The following is a 15,709-nucleotide window of genomic DNA, read 5'->3' on the forward strand; positions in this document are numbered from 1 at the left end:
CAATAATCAATTCCCTCCCTCCAGATTTTACTGCAAGGGCTCCACCGAGGTTTTGTTTAAAGTGAAGAGTTCCACCACTGCAAAAAGTCTGAGAACCACTGTACTATGGTAACCAATTATTGTAAATATGCTTGAGAACAGTTAACGACTATGATAAAACTCATGGCTAAAATGGTTTCAGGATGGGATCTTAGAAACAATAAATTTCCATAAGCTGGAAGTTACTGTATATTCCGGCGTATAAGACGACTGGGCGTATAAGACGACCCCCAACTTTTGAGAAGATTTTCCTGGGTTAAAAAGTCATCTTATACGCCGGAATAACAGCCCCCCAACCACAGCCACAACTCTTCAACCCGCTTGCCCCCATAGCAACCCGCCCCCAGCCGCAAGAAAGACCCTGATCCCCGTTTAAAAAGCCAGCGTCCTTCTCCCCTTTCTTCCCTGCGTGGCCAGCGCCCCCTTGCCCCATAGCCCGCACCGACCTTTGCCCACCAAGAAGTGGATGTCGATGAGCACCTCGTTCTTGAAGAGGAAGGCGAAGCGCTCCTGCACCGTCGGCTTCATCGCCTGCCAGTTGTAGGCCGGCTCCCGTGGCGCCAGCAGTCGTCTTACACGCCGGAATATACGGTACTTTTACAAAAACTTTCTTTTGCTTAGCGTTTTAGAATTTGTAGCAAACACCAATTTTGCATTTGTGATACCATGCAATCCTATGAATATTTACTCATAGGTAAGTCCCACTGAGTTCAGTGAGGCTTACTCCTAAGTATGCATGCACAGGATTGCACACTTCAGTGTTATTTTATTTCAAAATAATTGACCAATGCTTTGGTGAGGTTAGCAGAAATACAGTTGCAGGCAACTCAGAAATATTGATTGCTTACATTTTCTAGCCATCAACATCTGCCATAGAACAAAGCCTGAAGGCTTCTGAATTATATGTAATTTTTTTACCTTTTCCAGGATGGGAAGCCATGACACGACAAGATGCAAATTCTTCAAACAGAGCCATTCTCCATTGCGTGCACATTCTTTTACAGTCTGAATAGCTAGATCAGCTTGTCCCTGGCCCATAGCAACCTACAAAACATAATCAAATGTTCTACTTTATCATGGATACATGGTTTTACATATATTTGTTTTCTTTGGATAGTGAATTTTTGCTTGTTTTATCTCCAGTTTTATTTGTACACCACTTGGACAGCTTTTAAAAATCTTCTAAATAACACTCCAAACATGTGGTACAGATGGCTCAATAAGCTAAGTTTGGAATTGCTATTGGCACTTATTTATGAATAAGTTTAGACCACATCTTCCATAGTTAATGGAGATAGACTGCAGCTATGTTAGTTTCATTTCCATTTGTTCTGTGTCTTTATAGTTAACAGAATTACTTAGTGTAAGTTATAATGAGAAAATGAAGGACACTTCACCTTATTTTTTTATCAGAAGGAAGCATAACTTTCCACCAGTCTTTGCACAGAATTGCTTGTCTTTCCATTTGGAAGATCTAGTTTTTAGCAGCCAAACATATTAAAGTAGACTTTCAGAAGAAGATATGATAAGCAGGAACAAGCTGTTTCATTCCAGTATATTTATTAATAAAATAAAACTTGTCACTTGTGGTATTTCCAGGCTCAATTCAGGGTGCTGATTTTGAACTATAAAGTGACAAATGTTCAAGGCAGAGTAGCTGAGGGAACATCTTTGCCCATAAGTGCCTGCCCATCCCAGCTTCAAGATCTGTCAGTGACTTCATACTCATTCACCAGGCCTTGGGCCTTTTCAGCTGCCTCGATGTTGTGGAATGTCCTCCTCCAGGAGGCTTGTTTAACCCCACCTCATGTCTCACTTCAAGCAATACCCTTCGTGTTCTGCCAGGACTTTTATGACTTCAGCTTCGTCCTACAGCTGCTTCGTCTGTTCTTATAAGGTTTCATTAGTCTTGAAGTGGATTTAAAATTGTTTTATTTGTGATATTATTATATTGGATGTTTGTAAACCAATTTGAAGACAGCAAAAAGGTATATGGAAAAAAATGGACTGCCTTCAAGTCGATTTTGACTTATGGGCGATCCTATGAATAGGGTTTTCAGAGTAAGCGGTATTCAGAGGGGGTTTACCATTGCCTTCCTCTGAGGCTGAGAGGTAGTGACTGGCCCAAGGTCACCCAGTGAGCTTCATGGCTGTGTAGGGATTCAAACCCTGGTCTCCAAGGTCATAGTCCAACACCTTAACCACTACACCACACTAACAAATAAGCAACCAATCTAGCTGTCTATTCTCTTCTTATTTCTTTACAAAAGGATATAGCTGAACATTTCAGAAGTTGCCCAAGAAAAGAAGTATAAGGTCCATTGTTTCAAAAGCTGACATATTATATCAATTTTATCTGATTATATTCTTTAAATGTACCCTTTAAGACAAAGCAGATAAAGTTTACTTATACATAATGATGAAATAAATGTAAACTGCAGCCATGGCATTATGTTTAAGTCCAACAGCCAATAAGTCATGAGTAAACTTTTTTTACCCATGAATTCTGATCATGCAAACAGTTTGTCAGTTTTTTTCTTGGGCTGATGTATATGAGAGACTTGCCTGGTGGTAGCATTCCCCATTTCTTTCAACACTTGCAAGTTCTTGTAATTCCTGAGAAGGATCAGCACCAGGAGAAATAATGATCAAGATTGGTTCAATTTCTAGTGTTTCTTTATATAGACGTTTCAGATTCAGTGGTGGTGGTGACAACTCTTTAATCCCTAGAAACAGACAAATATTTAAAAATAAAATAAAATGCCAATAAAGCTAGGAATGCATTTTGAGAAGCCACCTCTTCACATCTGTAGTCAGAATAACTAATGTGTACCATTTCCTGAAGTTTCCTCACTTCCAGACTCCACTTCAAACAGAACATAAATCTTTGATATATAAAGTACCATTGTATATAAAATCATATTGCAAAATCAGACAGTCAACTACAACAGGATGGGACGCTGTCATAGATATTGACCTTCCTTTCTGATTATGTTGAAACTGGTAAAAGTGTTGATGTGTGTGCGTTGTTGCGTGAAACAGCATACGTTACATTAGAGTTAAGTTGAGCAAGAAACATCACAGAGGCATTAGATCAGGTTAAGGGTCTTTACTACAAGACATTATGGCTTAAGGCTTTAAGATTACATGTAGAGTTGCTCCCCCCCCAGGAGAGAAATTCTCAGTTCAAAGACATGACACAGAAGACTCAGCTCAACACAGATAGCTGCTAGAACTCTCCCAGTCTATCTTGATGCTACCATGGCAACGGCCTTGACTATCCATTCCCAGACTGGGCAAAGACATAACTCCTTCTAGCTAGATTTCCAGACTTGCAGACTGGATGGAAAATAAACTCAGTGACAGTACAGTTCAATGGTCAACAATCCCCCCTTTTCCCCATCATGTCTGTAATTCATGACAACAATAACAATAATACATTTCTATAATACATCTTGCAATACAGTTTACATTTCAGTACAGTTCAGAACATCTCTGTACATTTAGCTAACACTTTATTCAATCAAACTTTGGCTGAACACAAGTCAGATATAACGTTTCAGGATCCATTTCAACCTGTTTGTGCATTCCAGGACTGGTCACCACCCCCACTGTGAATCTTTCAGGCGGTTTCCCTATGTTTGATCTTGTAGAACGTCTTAAAGGCACTAGGGCTTCTGCTCTCTCTGCCCCCCATTTGTGCTTGTGCTTGGCACAGCTTGCCCAGGATCCTCCATTTCCTCAGCCTTGCGTTTCTTCGATCTTCGTTTCCCACAAATGAGCTCATTTAACGCATCTCTGAGTGGAATATGTGTGCCCTCCACCTTTATGTCTAGATTTGGCTTAAATGTTTGTGTGTCATCTGACCCTGTAAGAATGACTGTTTCCCTTTGATCCCAAGGCTTTTCTGAGACTTTAATGCTTCTGCTCAGAACTAATTGCTGTGTTTCTGGCAACCAAATTCTGAAATATGCATTCTGAAATCCCAAAACAAACCCTTGAAGTGCTCTGGGTGCAAGATTGCCTCTTCTTTTTCCCTGTGAAATGTGGACCCAGCAACGTGCACCGAATTTTTGAATGTGTTGTATTTTCGGCTTTCTGCCAGTGATTTTCTCATAAGGAGACATTCCAAGTGCACTGTGTAATACCCTGTTGTGAATGTAATTTGCATAAAGAATTGCTTCTCCCCAGAAGGAGTTCCCTAAATTGCAATCCATTACCATGGCTCTCATTGCTTCCTGAAGCACCCTGTTTTTTCTCTCTGCAGTTCCGTTGGAAAACGGGCTGTAAGGAGCAGTGAAATTCTGGTTAATTCCCTTACTCTCGAGGAAGTCACTCAATGCTTTGCTCGTGAATTCCCCCCCCTGGTCTGAGTGTATCGCTTTCACAGTGACGCCATGTTGAGTTTCAATTCTCTTAATGAACAGCTTCAGCTTCTGCTCTGCTTCACTTTTCTGCTTAAGCAAATAAACATGAGTGTATCTCGTAAAATCATCCACCAGTACCATGAAGAATCTCGCACCTCCGCGTGAAGCATTTATTGGCCCTGATAAATCAACATGAACTAGCTGGTAGGGAGCTGTTGTGGTTCTTTCAGCCTCCCGGTTAATTGGTGCAATTGTCATTTTAGCTTTATGACAAGAATCACAATCCATTAACTGTCCACAGTCCTTCAACTTCATGTTTTCACTATGCATTGGGGTTTTCTTAATCGTGTCAAAATTTGCATGCCCCAGCCTTTGATGCCATTCATGGACGCAGCCCTGATGTACCTGTGCCTCAACATTTAACACAGCACACCCTGCTTGACTGCTCTTTATTACAAACTGCGAATCATTAAGGCTTCCCTGCAAACACACTTGATCTCCCCTCATTACAAAACATTGGTCTTTGTGAAACAAGACTGAAAAATCACAGCTCACCAGTTTTCTCACAGACAACATGTTATGATGCAGTTCTGGTACAAACAAACAATCTGACAGTATTCCAAGCTTATCAAATCTCACCAGTCCTCGGGCTTCCATGTTCTTCTGCGATCCATCCGCAAGTAAAACAAAGTCCTGCTCAACTGTAGACGTGTAAAACAAACTCCTGTCTTTGATTAATATATGGCTTGCACCGCTGTCAAGAAGCCAGTCAACAGGTGCTAAAGTTTGTGGCTTCTGTTTACAAACAAAGTTCACACTTCCCTGCTTCAAGCCTCCTTCCCTGGAGTTACGCTTGACTGCACAGTCTCTTTGAAGATGCCCACGAGCCCCACAGGCATAACAAGATTTCAGCCGCTGCTGCTCCCGCTTGTTTTCCTGTCTGCAGCTGCTTTCTTCTTTCAGCTTGGCTCTTTGCTTTTCCTCAGCACTTTTCGCCTCTTGTCTCCGCTGCCATTCCTGGGACAGTTTTTCCTCAATAAACGCAACGTTCAGACCTCCGTCAGGCATGGCTTCGAAAGCCATGACCATATTATTCCAAGTCCCATCAAGTGAAGCCAGGATCAGATAGGTCTTCTGAAGGTCAGAGTGTTCCATGCCTCGATCCTGCAACTCAGCAAATAGGCGCCTGAATTCCGTGAGATGCTCACTCATTTCGCACTCACCCGTGAAGCGCATCTGGTACAGCTTTCTTGCCAAACACAATTTAGATCCCGCAGTCTGTTGCACATGTAGGGCCTCCAACACGTCCCACATCTGTTTGGCGTTTGTAACATCTCTCACGTGTAACAGTTGAGAGTCTGATAGAGCCAGAAGTATAAAAGCTTGCGCCTTCTGATCTCTACGCGTCCAGGCCGCGGTCAGTACCGCCGGAGGGGGTCCATCTATAATGTCCCATAAATCCTCTTTTATCAGCAAAGCCCGCATCCTCGGCTTCCAGCTGGCATAATTCTTTTCCGTCAATCTTTCCATTGGCAAGCCTCCCCCAGACAGGTTTACAGCCATGTTGCTCACCTCTGTCTGGTACAATCGATCAAGCTGCCCTCTGGAACTCCGTCTGCCGTTCAGACCAGCCACTTACTCCTGAGTAACGCGCTGTGGATCTGGGCCCATAACCCTGTTGATGTGTGTGCGTTGTTGCGTGAAACAGCATACGTTACATTGGAGTTAAGTTGAGCAAGAAACATCACAGAGGCATTAGATCAGGTTAAGAGTCTTTACTACAAGACATTATGGCTTAAGGCTTTAAGATTACATGTAGAGTTGCTCCCCCCCTAGGAGAGAAGTTCTCAGTTCAAAGACATGACACAGAAGACTCAGCTCAACACAGATAGCTGCTAGAACTCTCCCAGTCTATCTTGATGCTACCATGGCAACGGCCTTGACTGTCCGTTCCCAGACTGGGCAAAGACATAACTCCTTCTAGCTACAGATTTCCAGACTTGCAGACTTGATGGAAAATAAACTCAGTGACAGTACAGTTCAATGGTCATATGCCTATGTTGGAAACATATTAGTTAAAAATACCATAAATTAACTCATATATACAAACACCAGAGTTGCAAGGGTGAAAACAATTCCACTTGGTGATGTTCCTTGGCCTGCTTAAGAATGCCTTCATAAAAAAAACACTCATGTTTAGAACTACTATGTTATAACTGTCATGTCATTTGCTTGCCAGTGTTTTATGAAACTACATTTTCCTGTTTAGTGTATCTGATGAGGGGTTTTTTTTCAAACTTTCCTAAAAAAGCATGGGTTGGTAAAATAAAAACAAAGTAGCAACAAATCTTTGGTTCATGGGTGTAAGGGGAGGGTAGATTACCAAGCAGATAATCCTGAGTACAGGACCCAGGAGACCTTATCTCCTTAGTCACAGTGATTTCTTCACTGGGACATTTTTCATGAAAACATTTGATGTTTCAACAATGTTTAATAACACCAGTGGAATCAATAATACAATAAAAAGAAGTCATTCACATGATTAATTTTATCAGGCAAGGCAGCAGAAACCTGACAATTACCGTGTGTGTGTGTGTCTGAGCTGGGGGGAGGGGAGAGTACAAAAAAACAAAGTGTCAAGGTTTCTGGCCCCTCCCCAATGACAGCACTAAAAATAAAACACTGGCCAAGGAAAGGCAAAGAAGATTTGGAGAAACCAAACACTACTTCAAATGCAGAAGCTGCTAAGAGATAAGTACAAATGGTTCAGCAGCTGTAATTCTACCTATAAGCTTGCACCAGCGCCATCAGTCAGCAAGGGTGTGAAGTAGTGGGGGGAGCAGAAAGAGGGCACGTGTTTCACTTTGTCCCTTTCTTGTCTTCTTTAGCTCAAGTTCTTATGTTCTGATCTCTAACCTTGAGTTTTCCACCGTAGGTAAAAATGACTCCTCTCATCAAACAGAATCTGGTTCTGAAGTAATATTGAATCAAGTCCCCTTCCCATTTCCCCTTACACAAAGCCACTGACTGGATTTCAAAAAAGTCTCCACATGTTGTCTTAACTACTGTATCAGAAAGAGAAACTATGCAGTACCTAGTTGTGCATGCAGTTCTCTGTCCAGATAGGGATATACATGTGGAAGCCTACTTTGGCATACATAGTACCCCCACCAGAAATATTTTTTTACCACGTTATTCTAAAAAACTGTCAACTTACCCAGAGCTTTACATGCAAAAAGGGCCATTGCACTCTGCAGTCTGTCTGGCCTGATAGCCTGGACCACAAGGACCTTGAAGCAAATATATTTACATTAAGATTCCAACAATCAAATAACAATGTGCATTACTGCCACATGATAAACCCAAAGTAGTTATTAAGAACGCCTTCATAAAAAACAAAATAAAAACCACTCTTGTTTAGAACTACTATGTTACACCTGTCATGCCATTTGCTTGCAAGTGTTTTAAGAAACTACATTTTTCTGTTTAGTGTATCTGATGAGGGTTTTTTTCAAACTTTCCTGAAAAAAGCATGGGTTGGTAAAATAGTAGCAACAAAGGAGGTTATTTGAAAGTCACAGTGTCTTTAAAAGAAACTGGCTATGCTTTTTAAAATTATGAGATTTTTTAAATAAAACTAAAGTTACTTCCTAGACACATTACAATGCTGAAGAATTAAAAAAAACCAATTCCAATTATTAAACCAGTAAGCGAGGTGTATGTTGTTGAGTCTGTGCTTTTTCTGATTTTATATATTTTTTTTTAAAAATTATTTGTTGTAGATTCAGATTCTTTATAACAGGAAGGCCTCAGTGAAAATGATTGGTGATGTGAACAACTGCATCGGACAACCCAGGATTAACTTATAGAATTTTCTGCTACAAGATGTGATGATGGCAATAAAATTAGAAGGTTTTATAAGGATATTAGATAAATATTAGATGTTAGTTATGACAAATAATACCATCAAATACCAGTTGTTGGGGAGGGTGGCAGAAAAGCAGATGATTATCGTCATGCCATAATATTGGCGGAACAGCAGTACATGATTATTGTCATGCCTTATTTGAGAGTTTCCTGGAAACATCTGGCTAGTCACTATGGGAGAAAGAGACCTGGACTAGATAAACTTTAGTTTTGATACAGCAGACATTTTAGCATCATCTCAATTCAAGATAAATTCTGCAGTATTTCTGGGCTTGTCAACCAATTAAAATGTACTTTCTGGGTGATTTACTCTTTAACAGCTAAAATATCAAATTTTGCCTCATTGTATAGGTGAGATCTGAAGGCATTTAATGAAAATAGTATTTTATTTAAATAAACTGAACAGTTAGGCTTCTCAGGCACAGTGCCTGAATTTTTTTAAATGTAAATTATGTAGACAGTGCCATCAGCGCTGATCACTTTTTCATAGTTGACAGCTCCAATTAAAATCTGATTAAAATTGATAATTTTCAATATGTGACTAATAAATGAATCTATTAATTCTATTGCTCCACCAGTCACTGCTTCCAGTCCTAGCTCTTTACAATATGGCAACGAGCCAATATGTTGGGCTGGTGACCAGTAGGCATTACTGTCTCCAGTTGTTTTCCATGAAGCCTGCAAGTTTGAAGATGTAACTGAGGTTAAGGGGGAGTTATGTCTATGCCCTGTCTGGGAACGGACTGCCAGGGCCGTTGCTATGGTAGCCATCTGATAGCGACTGGGAAAGTTCTAACAGAGTCTATGTGTTGTCGTCTTCTGAATTATGCCTCTGAGCTGAGAGGCTGTCTTTTGTGTTTATCTATGGAGAGAGATGTACCAGAAGGGGGGTGACTGAAGAATCTCTACATGTATTTACTCTTAAGCCTCTGGCCTTAATGTCTTTCAATAAAGACTCTTAACATGCTCTGAAGAAGTTTCATGCTCAACTTAACTCCAACGTAATGTATGCTGTTTCACACAACAACGCACACACGCCAACAGTCTACTCAGCTCAACTGTGTTTAATGGGACTTATTCCCAGGTAAATGTGTATTGGATTACAGCCTTAGCTGGCAAAGGCTGGACAAGGCAGCAGTACTGCAATGCCAGTCCAGGGGAAAAGAAAATATTCTAAAGCCCAATGTAAGAAGACCCCTGCTGGATCAGACCAAAGTCCCATCTAGTCTAGCATCCTTTTCTCATAGTGGTAGATGACTATGGGAAGTCTGCAAGCAGGATGGGACTACAACAGTGCTCTCCCCACTTGAGATTCTCAGCAACTGATACTCAGAGGCATACTGTCAGAGGTTGAGATCTCTGAGTGACAGGTTTTCCCTAGAAGCGGCAGCAAACAGTACAGTGCGGCTATGCCACTTCCATGACATCCCTCTGGCTTAGTCACTAAGCATACCAGGATAGAGATGCAGAATACCGGGACAAAGACGGAGGGAAGCAAGGTGCACTGCAAACATCCAGGTTGAGCCAATTCAGTGTTCCATCTAGTGCATGTGCACCACGCTGACCTCCCCCTCTCTATCCTGGTATGCAGCCGTGCCAGAGGGAGGTCAGGTAAGTGGCACAGCCCCACTGCACTATCTGCTACTGCCTACAAGATGAGAAGTCAATAACTTCCAGTTATGCAGGCCATAAAGCTTTCTTCACAGAGGGCTAACTATACAGAGCTTAACCTAGACAAGTAAGAACAGGGGACATTTTTTTCATATAGCCGTATTAAAATATATTTTCTTGTGTATTAATATGTCAGGATCAATCAAAAGGTCAAAAGTAAGGATAGATTAAAAGTTCATAGTCTATGCAAATAAAATTAATTAACCCATTTCCCTTCTCTGTTAAAATCCCAACATCTTCTGGGAGGAACTGGCTCTATTGCTGAAATCTGAAGATGCTGCTGAATGGCATCCAAAACCCTCTTGACCGGATCAGTAGAAAGGGGAGGTGGGAGAAGCCTCTGCAGGGGCCTTCCTCAGAGTCTGCAGCACCGAATGGCTTGCTACCTGTTCAAGAAGAACTGCAGATGACCTCCCACTGGGGGAATGGAAGGTCAGGACTGGTGCTTGTTGCCTCTTGTGTGGGATTCTGATCCAACCTTGCCCGAGAATTGTTGCTTGTCCCTATTGTTAGTGCATTGCCAACTCCAGTATGGACATGTGGACCGAACATCTAGACTTCATCCAGACAGTCTTATTCCACAAAAGGTCTGGCTAGTTATGTAGGGGTGAAAGGATCTCCAAAAGGAATGTTTATCTTCCTCTTCGTAGAAGGCAATGTTTTCTTCTTTTCTCTGGACTCCAGAGACCTTCAGTACCTTCTCCCAGACCATGTCTGCAAATAACTTGCCACCCCAACAGGGCTCAGAGGCCACATTGGTTCAAGCCGTGATGTCCACCTCTCAATTGCACAATCATACAGCCCTCCTAATGAAAACACAGCTGTCAGGGACTGAGCAGAAACTTGCATTACATACATGGAAGCATCAACCATAAATGCTAAAGTGTGGGATATTTTCTATAATGACTTCCGGACCTTAGCCTGGTTCTGCTGTGAATCATCCAATAAGTCTTCTAACTACAGCCTTCTCTGTGGGGTGTACAGGAGAAGGTCAAAAAGGAGGAAGAATCAGCTCCTGCTGACAATGGGAGAAAGGACTTTAGGAAGGAAGGAAGGATTAAGTCCATAGAATTATCCTATCCTAATGAAGCACACAGAGATACCTGGAGCCAGTAAGAGCATTAAGTTCAGACATTTATCTAGCTGACATGACGGCCACTAAAAACAATCCTTTGAAGGATAATAAACATAAAGACACTGATTTCAATGGTTTGAAAAGAGGCTTTTGCAGGGTGGTAAGAACTTGTGCAAATCCCAAGTAGGGAAGCAATGTTGTACTGGAGGCAAAGATAACATGGCCCCATGCAGGAAACATTTCGGGATAGAGTGAGATCTCAAAGGTTTACTCTGATCCTTACTTAAAGGAAAGGATAACCACAGCAAAGAGGCCCTTGTGAAGACAGAAGCTGTAGCTGTTTCCCATACTGATAAGGCACTGGCATCGTGGACTCATCTGAGACCCACATCCATCTTTTGCTCCATGGTGTCCTTAAGTTGCATATTGGAATCTTTGGATTCAAAGATGGGTTCACCAATATTCCAATACAAGCAACCACAAGAGGAAGACAGAGCTAGTATCAGATGTTGCTCCAATACATAATACTTGTTTCCTGTGGGAACAGATTTCTTGCACTGTAATAGAGTGTCAAACTCTAATTTAAGACTTTAGGTAATAGAGAAGGAAGCTTTACTGCTCTGGATTTAGGTCAGGGCACATTACAGCCACCCAGGATGAGGAGAGGGCAGGAGTGTCCTCCTTAGCCTTTAGATCAAAAGTGGACCATTGGTCTCACCTGAAGGGTGATTTTCATAGGAGGTATGCCATCAAGCGGGTAATAGCTCCACCTATCATCCGAAGGCAAGAATGTTTCTGAAGTCAAGACTAGGGGCGACAGGCCCCTCCCACTCTCCAGTTCATTCGCAGCGAGTCCAAAGACAGATATCTAAAAATGCAGGAGAAAAGGCCAACGGGCCTACCAGCAAGAACATAACAACAACATTCATAATAATATGACTCTAACATAGCGAGATAACAGTAATAGCAGTCTTGACTTCACTAATAAATGTAATAAAATAGCGTAACAGGTATATATAAAATTCCTAAAAAATATCTATGTATCCTCTGACTGAGAGGGTCATGATGGCATACGTCCTATGAAAATCACCCTTCAGGTGAGACCAATGGTCCATTTTCCATAGGAGGTATGCCATCAAGCGGGATGTACCAAAGCAGCCCATAACAGGGAGGGACCACCCACAACTTAATCCTCATTAAGAATGTGTTGCAACACTCGTCTGCCAAAAGAGGCATCGGCAGAGGCATAACGGTCTATTTTATAATGCCTTATAAACAAATGTGGGGTAGACCAAACAGCAGCTCTGCAAATATCGGCAACAGGAGCATTGGTAGCAAAAGCAGCCGTAGTGGCCGCTGACCTGGTGGAATGAGCGGTAACGCTAGGTGGAATTGGACTCATAGGCTAAGGTAATGCATGCCCACAACCAGCAAGATAAGGTGGAATTGGCTACTTTATGCCCCATAGACTTTGGATGAAAGGATACAAACAAAGCCTCGGTCCGTCGTAAATCCTGAGTCCTAGACAGGTAGGTCTTGAGAGCCCTGCGGACCTCCAATGAATGCCAAGCCTTCTCGAGAGGATGAGTAGGATTCGGACAAAAGGAGGGCAAAACAATGTCCTGGTTGCAATGGAAAACTGAATCAATCTTGGGAGGAAGGAAGGATCAGTCTTCAGTACAACAGAGTCCTTGTAAAAATGCAGAGATGGCGTGCAAAAGACAATGCGCCCAGTTCCGAAACTCATCTCGCCGAGTTGATCGCGATTAGGAACAAGACCTTGAACAACAACAGATGTAAAGGCACAGTCCTGAGGGGCTCAAACGAAGGGCGTTGTAAAGCTTGTAGGACCTTCAACAAAGTCCACGAGGGAAAACGGTGGAATACAGCCGGTGAGTGTAACGCGGTTTCCCTCATAAAACAGGTGATGAATGGGTGCGAGGCAATAGGAGCATCAGTGTAGGACACTGAGAGAATGGAAGACGGAATGGACGCATGTCTACGTAAAGTGTTAAGTGTAAGTCCCATCAGGAGGCCCCTATGAAGGAACTGCAGTATCTGTTGTGTTGTGGCCTGGAAGGATCGAAGTGCTGAGACTGACACCCTTGGAGACTGCCACCCAAGTATGTTGATATATACGGGGGGTGGATGGTCGTCTCGAGGCCAAGATAATGTCAATAACAGCATCAGACAGACCAGAAGATCTTAAATGTCCTGTTCAAAAGCCACGCTGTTAGCTTGAGCCAAGTGGGATCCTGATGCAATATTGGACCCTGGAATAAGAGATCTGGCCTGACCCGGAGCGTCCAAGTATCCATCACTGACATGGCAAGGAGATCCGAGAACCACGGTCGACAGGGCCAGCATGGGACTATCAGAACCAGATTGGCCCTCTCGCATCGCGCCTTTCTCAAGGTTCTGGCTAAGAGTGGTATTGGAAGGAAGACGTACAACAGGGCATCCACCGCTTTTGCTATCATGTTCAGGTATCGAGCGAAGTACCTGGGTTACTGGCAATTGCAGCTGGAGGCAAATAGATCGACTGAGAAGACGCCGAACAAACATTGGAGAAGATGGAAAATGGTCGGATGAAGTTTCCATTCTCCCGGACAAACCAGTTGTCTGTTGAGCCAGTCTGCTGTCACATTCCAAATTCCTCTGAGATGTTCTGCCTCTAGGGATCGCAGATGTGTAGAGGACGGGACCTGGTCCCCTTTTGTCTGTTTAAATGAGATTTGGCACATGTGTTGTCCGTTCGAATGAGAGCATGGTCCAAGTGGAACAGAGACTGAAAATGGGGCAGAGCTAAGTGGACAGCCTTCAGCTCTAGCCAATACTACTCTGAGTCTGTTCTGCTGTGTTCTGAACCCCCTGAACGAACTGAGAGTTGCAGTGGGCTCCCCAGCCAAGGGGACTGCATCTGTAGTGATAACAGTTCTGCGGGGTTCTCTGAACGGAGTGCCCTGGGTGAGATGTCGGACCCCCGTCCATCAGCGGAATGAAAGACGCAGTGCGTGGCTCAAGGGAATTGCTCGATGATTTGACATAGCAATATCCTGCTGAAATGTTAGCAAAGTCCACTGGAGCAGGCGCATATGAGCTCGAGCCCATGGCACAATATGGATGGTGGACATCAAACTCCCGAGAGCCCTGGACAGAAGCATAACGTCTGCGGTTACGTGGGACATCAGAGACCGTGCGACGTCTGTGATAGCATTTATACGGTCTGGGGTCAGGAACACCGTCACCTGTCAGGTGTCCAATATCGGTCCTAGATGTTGTATGCGTTGGGTTGGTTGGAGGTGGCTTGTTGAAATTGAGTGGCCGGTCATAGGTCTTGGTAAAAACTCTCGGGCAGATGAGAGGCCGAACGGCATCGCTCGGTATTGAAAAGGCTGGGGGCCGAAAGAAAGCCGAAGGAATTTTCTGTGGGCTCTGCAAATAGTCACATGGAGATACGCTGCCTTCAGGTTGATAGAAACCAGGAAGTCTCCTTCTTGAAGGCTGTCTCTGCCAGGGAAACTTCCGTTCCAGGATCCCCTAGAGGGCCGGAAATCATAGTTTCGGAAATCGCAGTCTCGTCACCCGGGTCGCGTTCCTCGAAAGGGCTGGGTCGTGCGATATGAGGAGAAACGTCTGAAAAGCCTGCGATCTGCATTCCGGACAGTGGCCAAGATGGGCCTTCGAGTGTCCTTGGGGTCAACAAGCACTGCCTTTAGGACCTCCTCACCGAAGAGTACTGATCCAGAATAAGGTGCCCTTGATAGAATAACTCTGGCTGTGGAGTCAGCTTGCCAGTGACGAAGGCAGAGGGTCCGCCGAGCGACTACCTGTGCTGCCATACCTCGAGCTCCCAGTTGAATTGCGTCCAAAGTGGCATCAGCTACAAAAGCCGCTGTCTTGTGCAATTTTATCAGTGACCTCCTCAAAGATACAGGATCAGGATTAGGATCCTCTAAAGGTCATCCAACCACATCATCAATGTCTTAGAAAGGAGAGAAGTTGATGCAGCAGCTCACATGGAGAAGGCGGTGGCCTCATGATTCTTGCGTAAAACAAAGTCCAGCCTGCGCTCAGAGGCGCCTTGTAGATGGGAATCTCCTGCCCTCGGCAAAAAAGAATCTATATACTAGATTGGATATCGGCTCGACTATGCCAGGTAGAGTCAGTCTGCTGGTGAAGTCAGGAGCCAGAGATGAAAGACTGTTAGCAAGAGGAAGGTAGTGCTCTGCTGGCGCGGGGGATTTCAAGACCCTGGCCCCTTTAATAGCGGAAGCGGTAGCTGCTGGTTGTGTAGCTTGGAGACCAAGGGTGTTCAATACTCTGCGAGCAAGAGGCAGATAATCTGAAGCATCGAACAGGGGATAAAAAGCATTCTCCTCGTGTTCCGAATGAGCACTCCATGCGTCTCCATCGGTTTGTACAGCAAAGGGTGCCTCCTCCCCATATGAAACGTCATCAATGCATCTGCCTCTGGCAATGTCAAAGGGACGTGGGGAGTAAGATGAAATAGCCTCATGACATACATAGTGGTCCATACTGTGCTGAGGTATGGCGGAGACTTGTGGCGGTGACTGTGATTAAGTAAAAAACGACAGCATGCCATGTAGTTGGGATAGAAGACTCATGA

General features: G+C 43.6%; 1 protein-coding gene across 4 annotated transcripts in view; it reads right to left on the reverse strand.

Annotated features, from left to right (window-relative positions):
• Positions 1-15,709, reverse strand: part of DYNC2H1 (dynein cytoplasmic 2 heavy chain 1) — a 438,789-nt gene that overhangs the window by 111,331 nt on the left and 311,749 nt on the right. For all 4 annotated transcript variants that reach the window (XM_061628720.1, XM_061628719.1, XM_061628721.1 and 1 more), the window contains 3 exons: positions 7,624-7,696; positions 2,605-2,765; positions 958-1,083 (listed from right to left, as the gene is read on the reverse strand). In XM_061628720.1, the coding sequence (XP_061484704.1) occupies positions 958-1,083; positions 2,605-2,765; positions 7,624-7,696 (360 nt within the window). The remainder of the gene's footprint in view (positions 1-957; positions 1,084-2,604; positions 2,766-7,623; positions 7,697-15,709) is intronic.

Source organism: Rhineura floridana, chromosome 5 (assembly GCF_030035675.1).
Source record: "Rhineura floridana isolate rRhiFlo1 chromosome 5, rRhiFlo1.hap2, whole genome shotgun sequence".
NCBI lineage: Eukaryota > Metazoa > Chordata > Lepidosauria > Squamata > Rhineuridae > Rhineura > Rhineura floridana.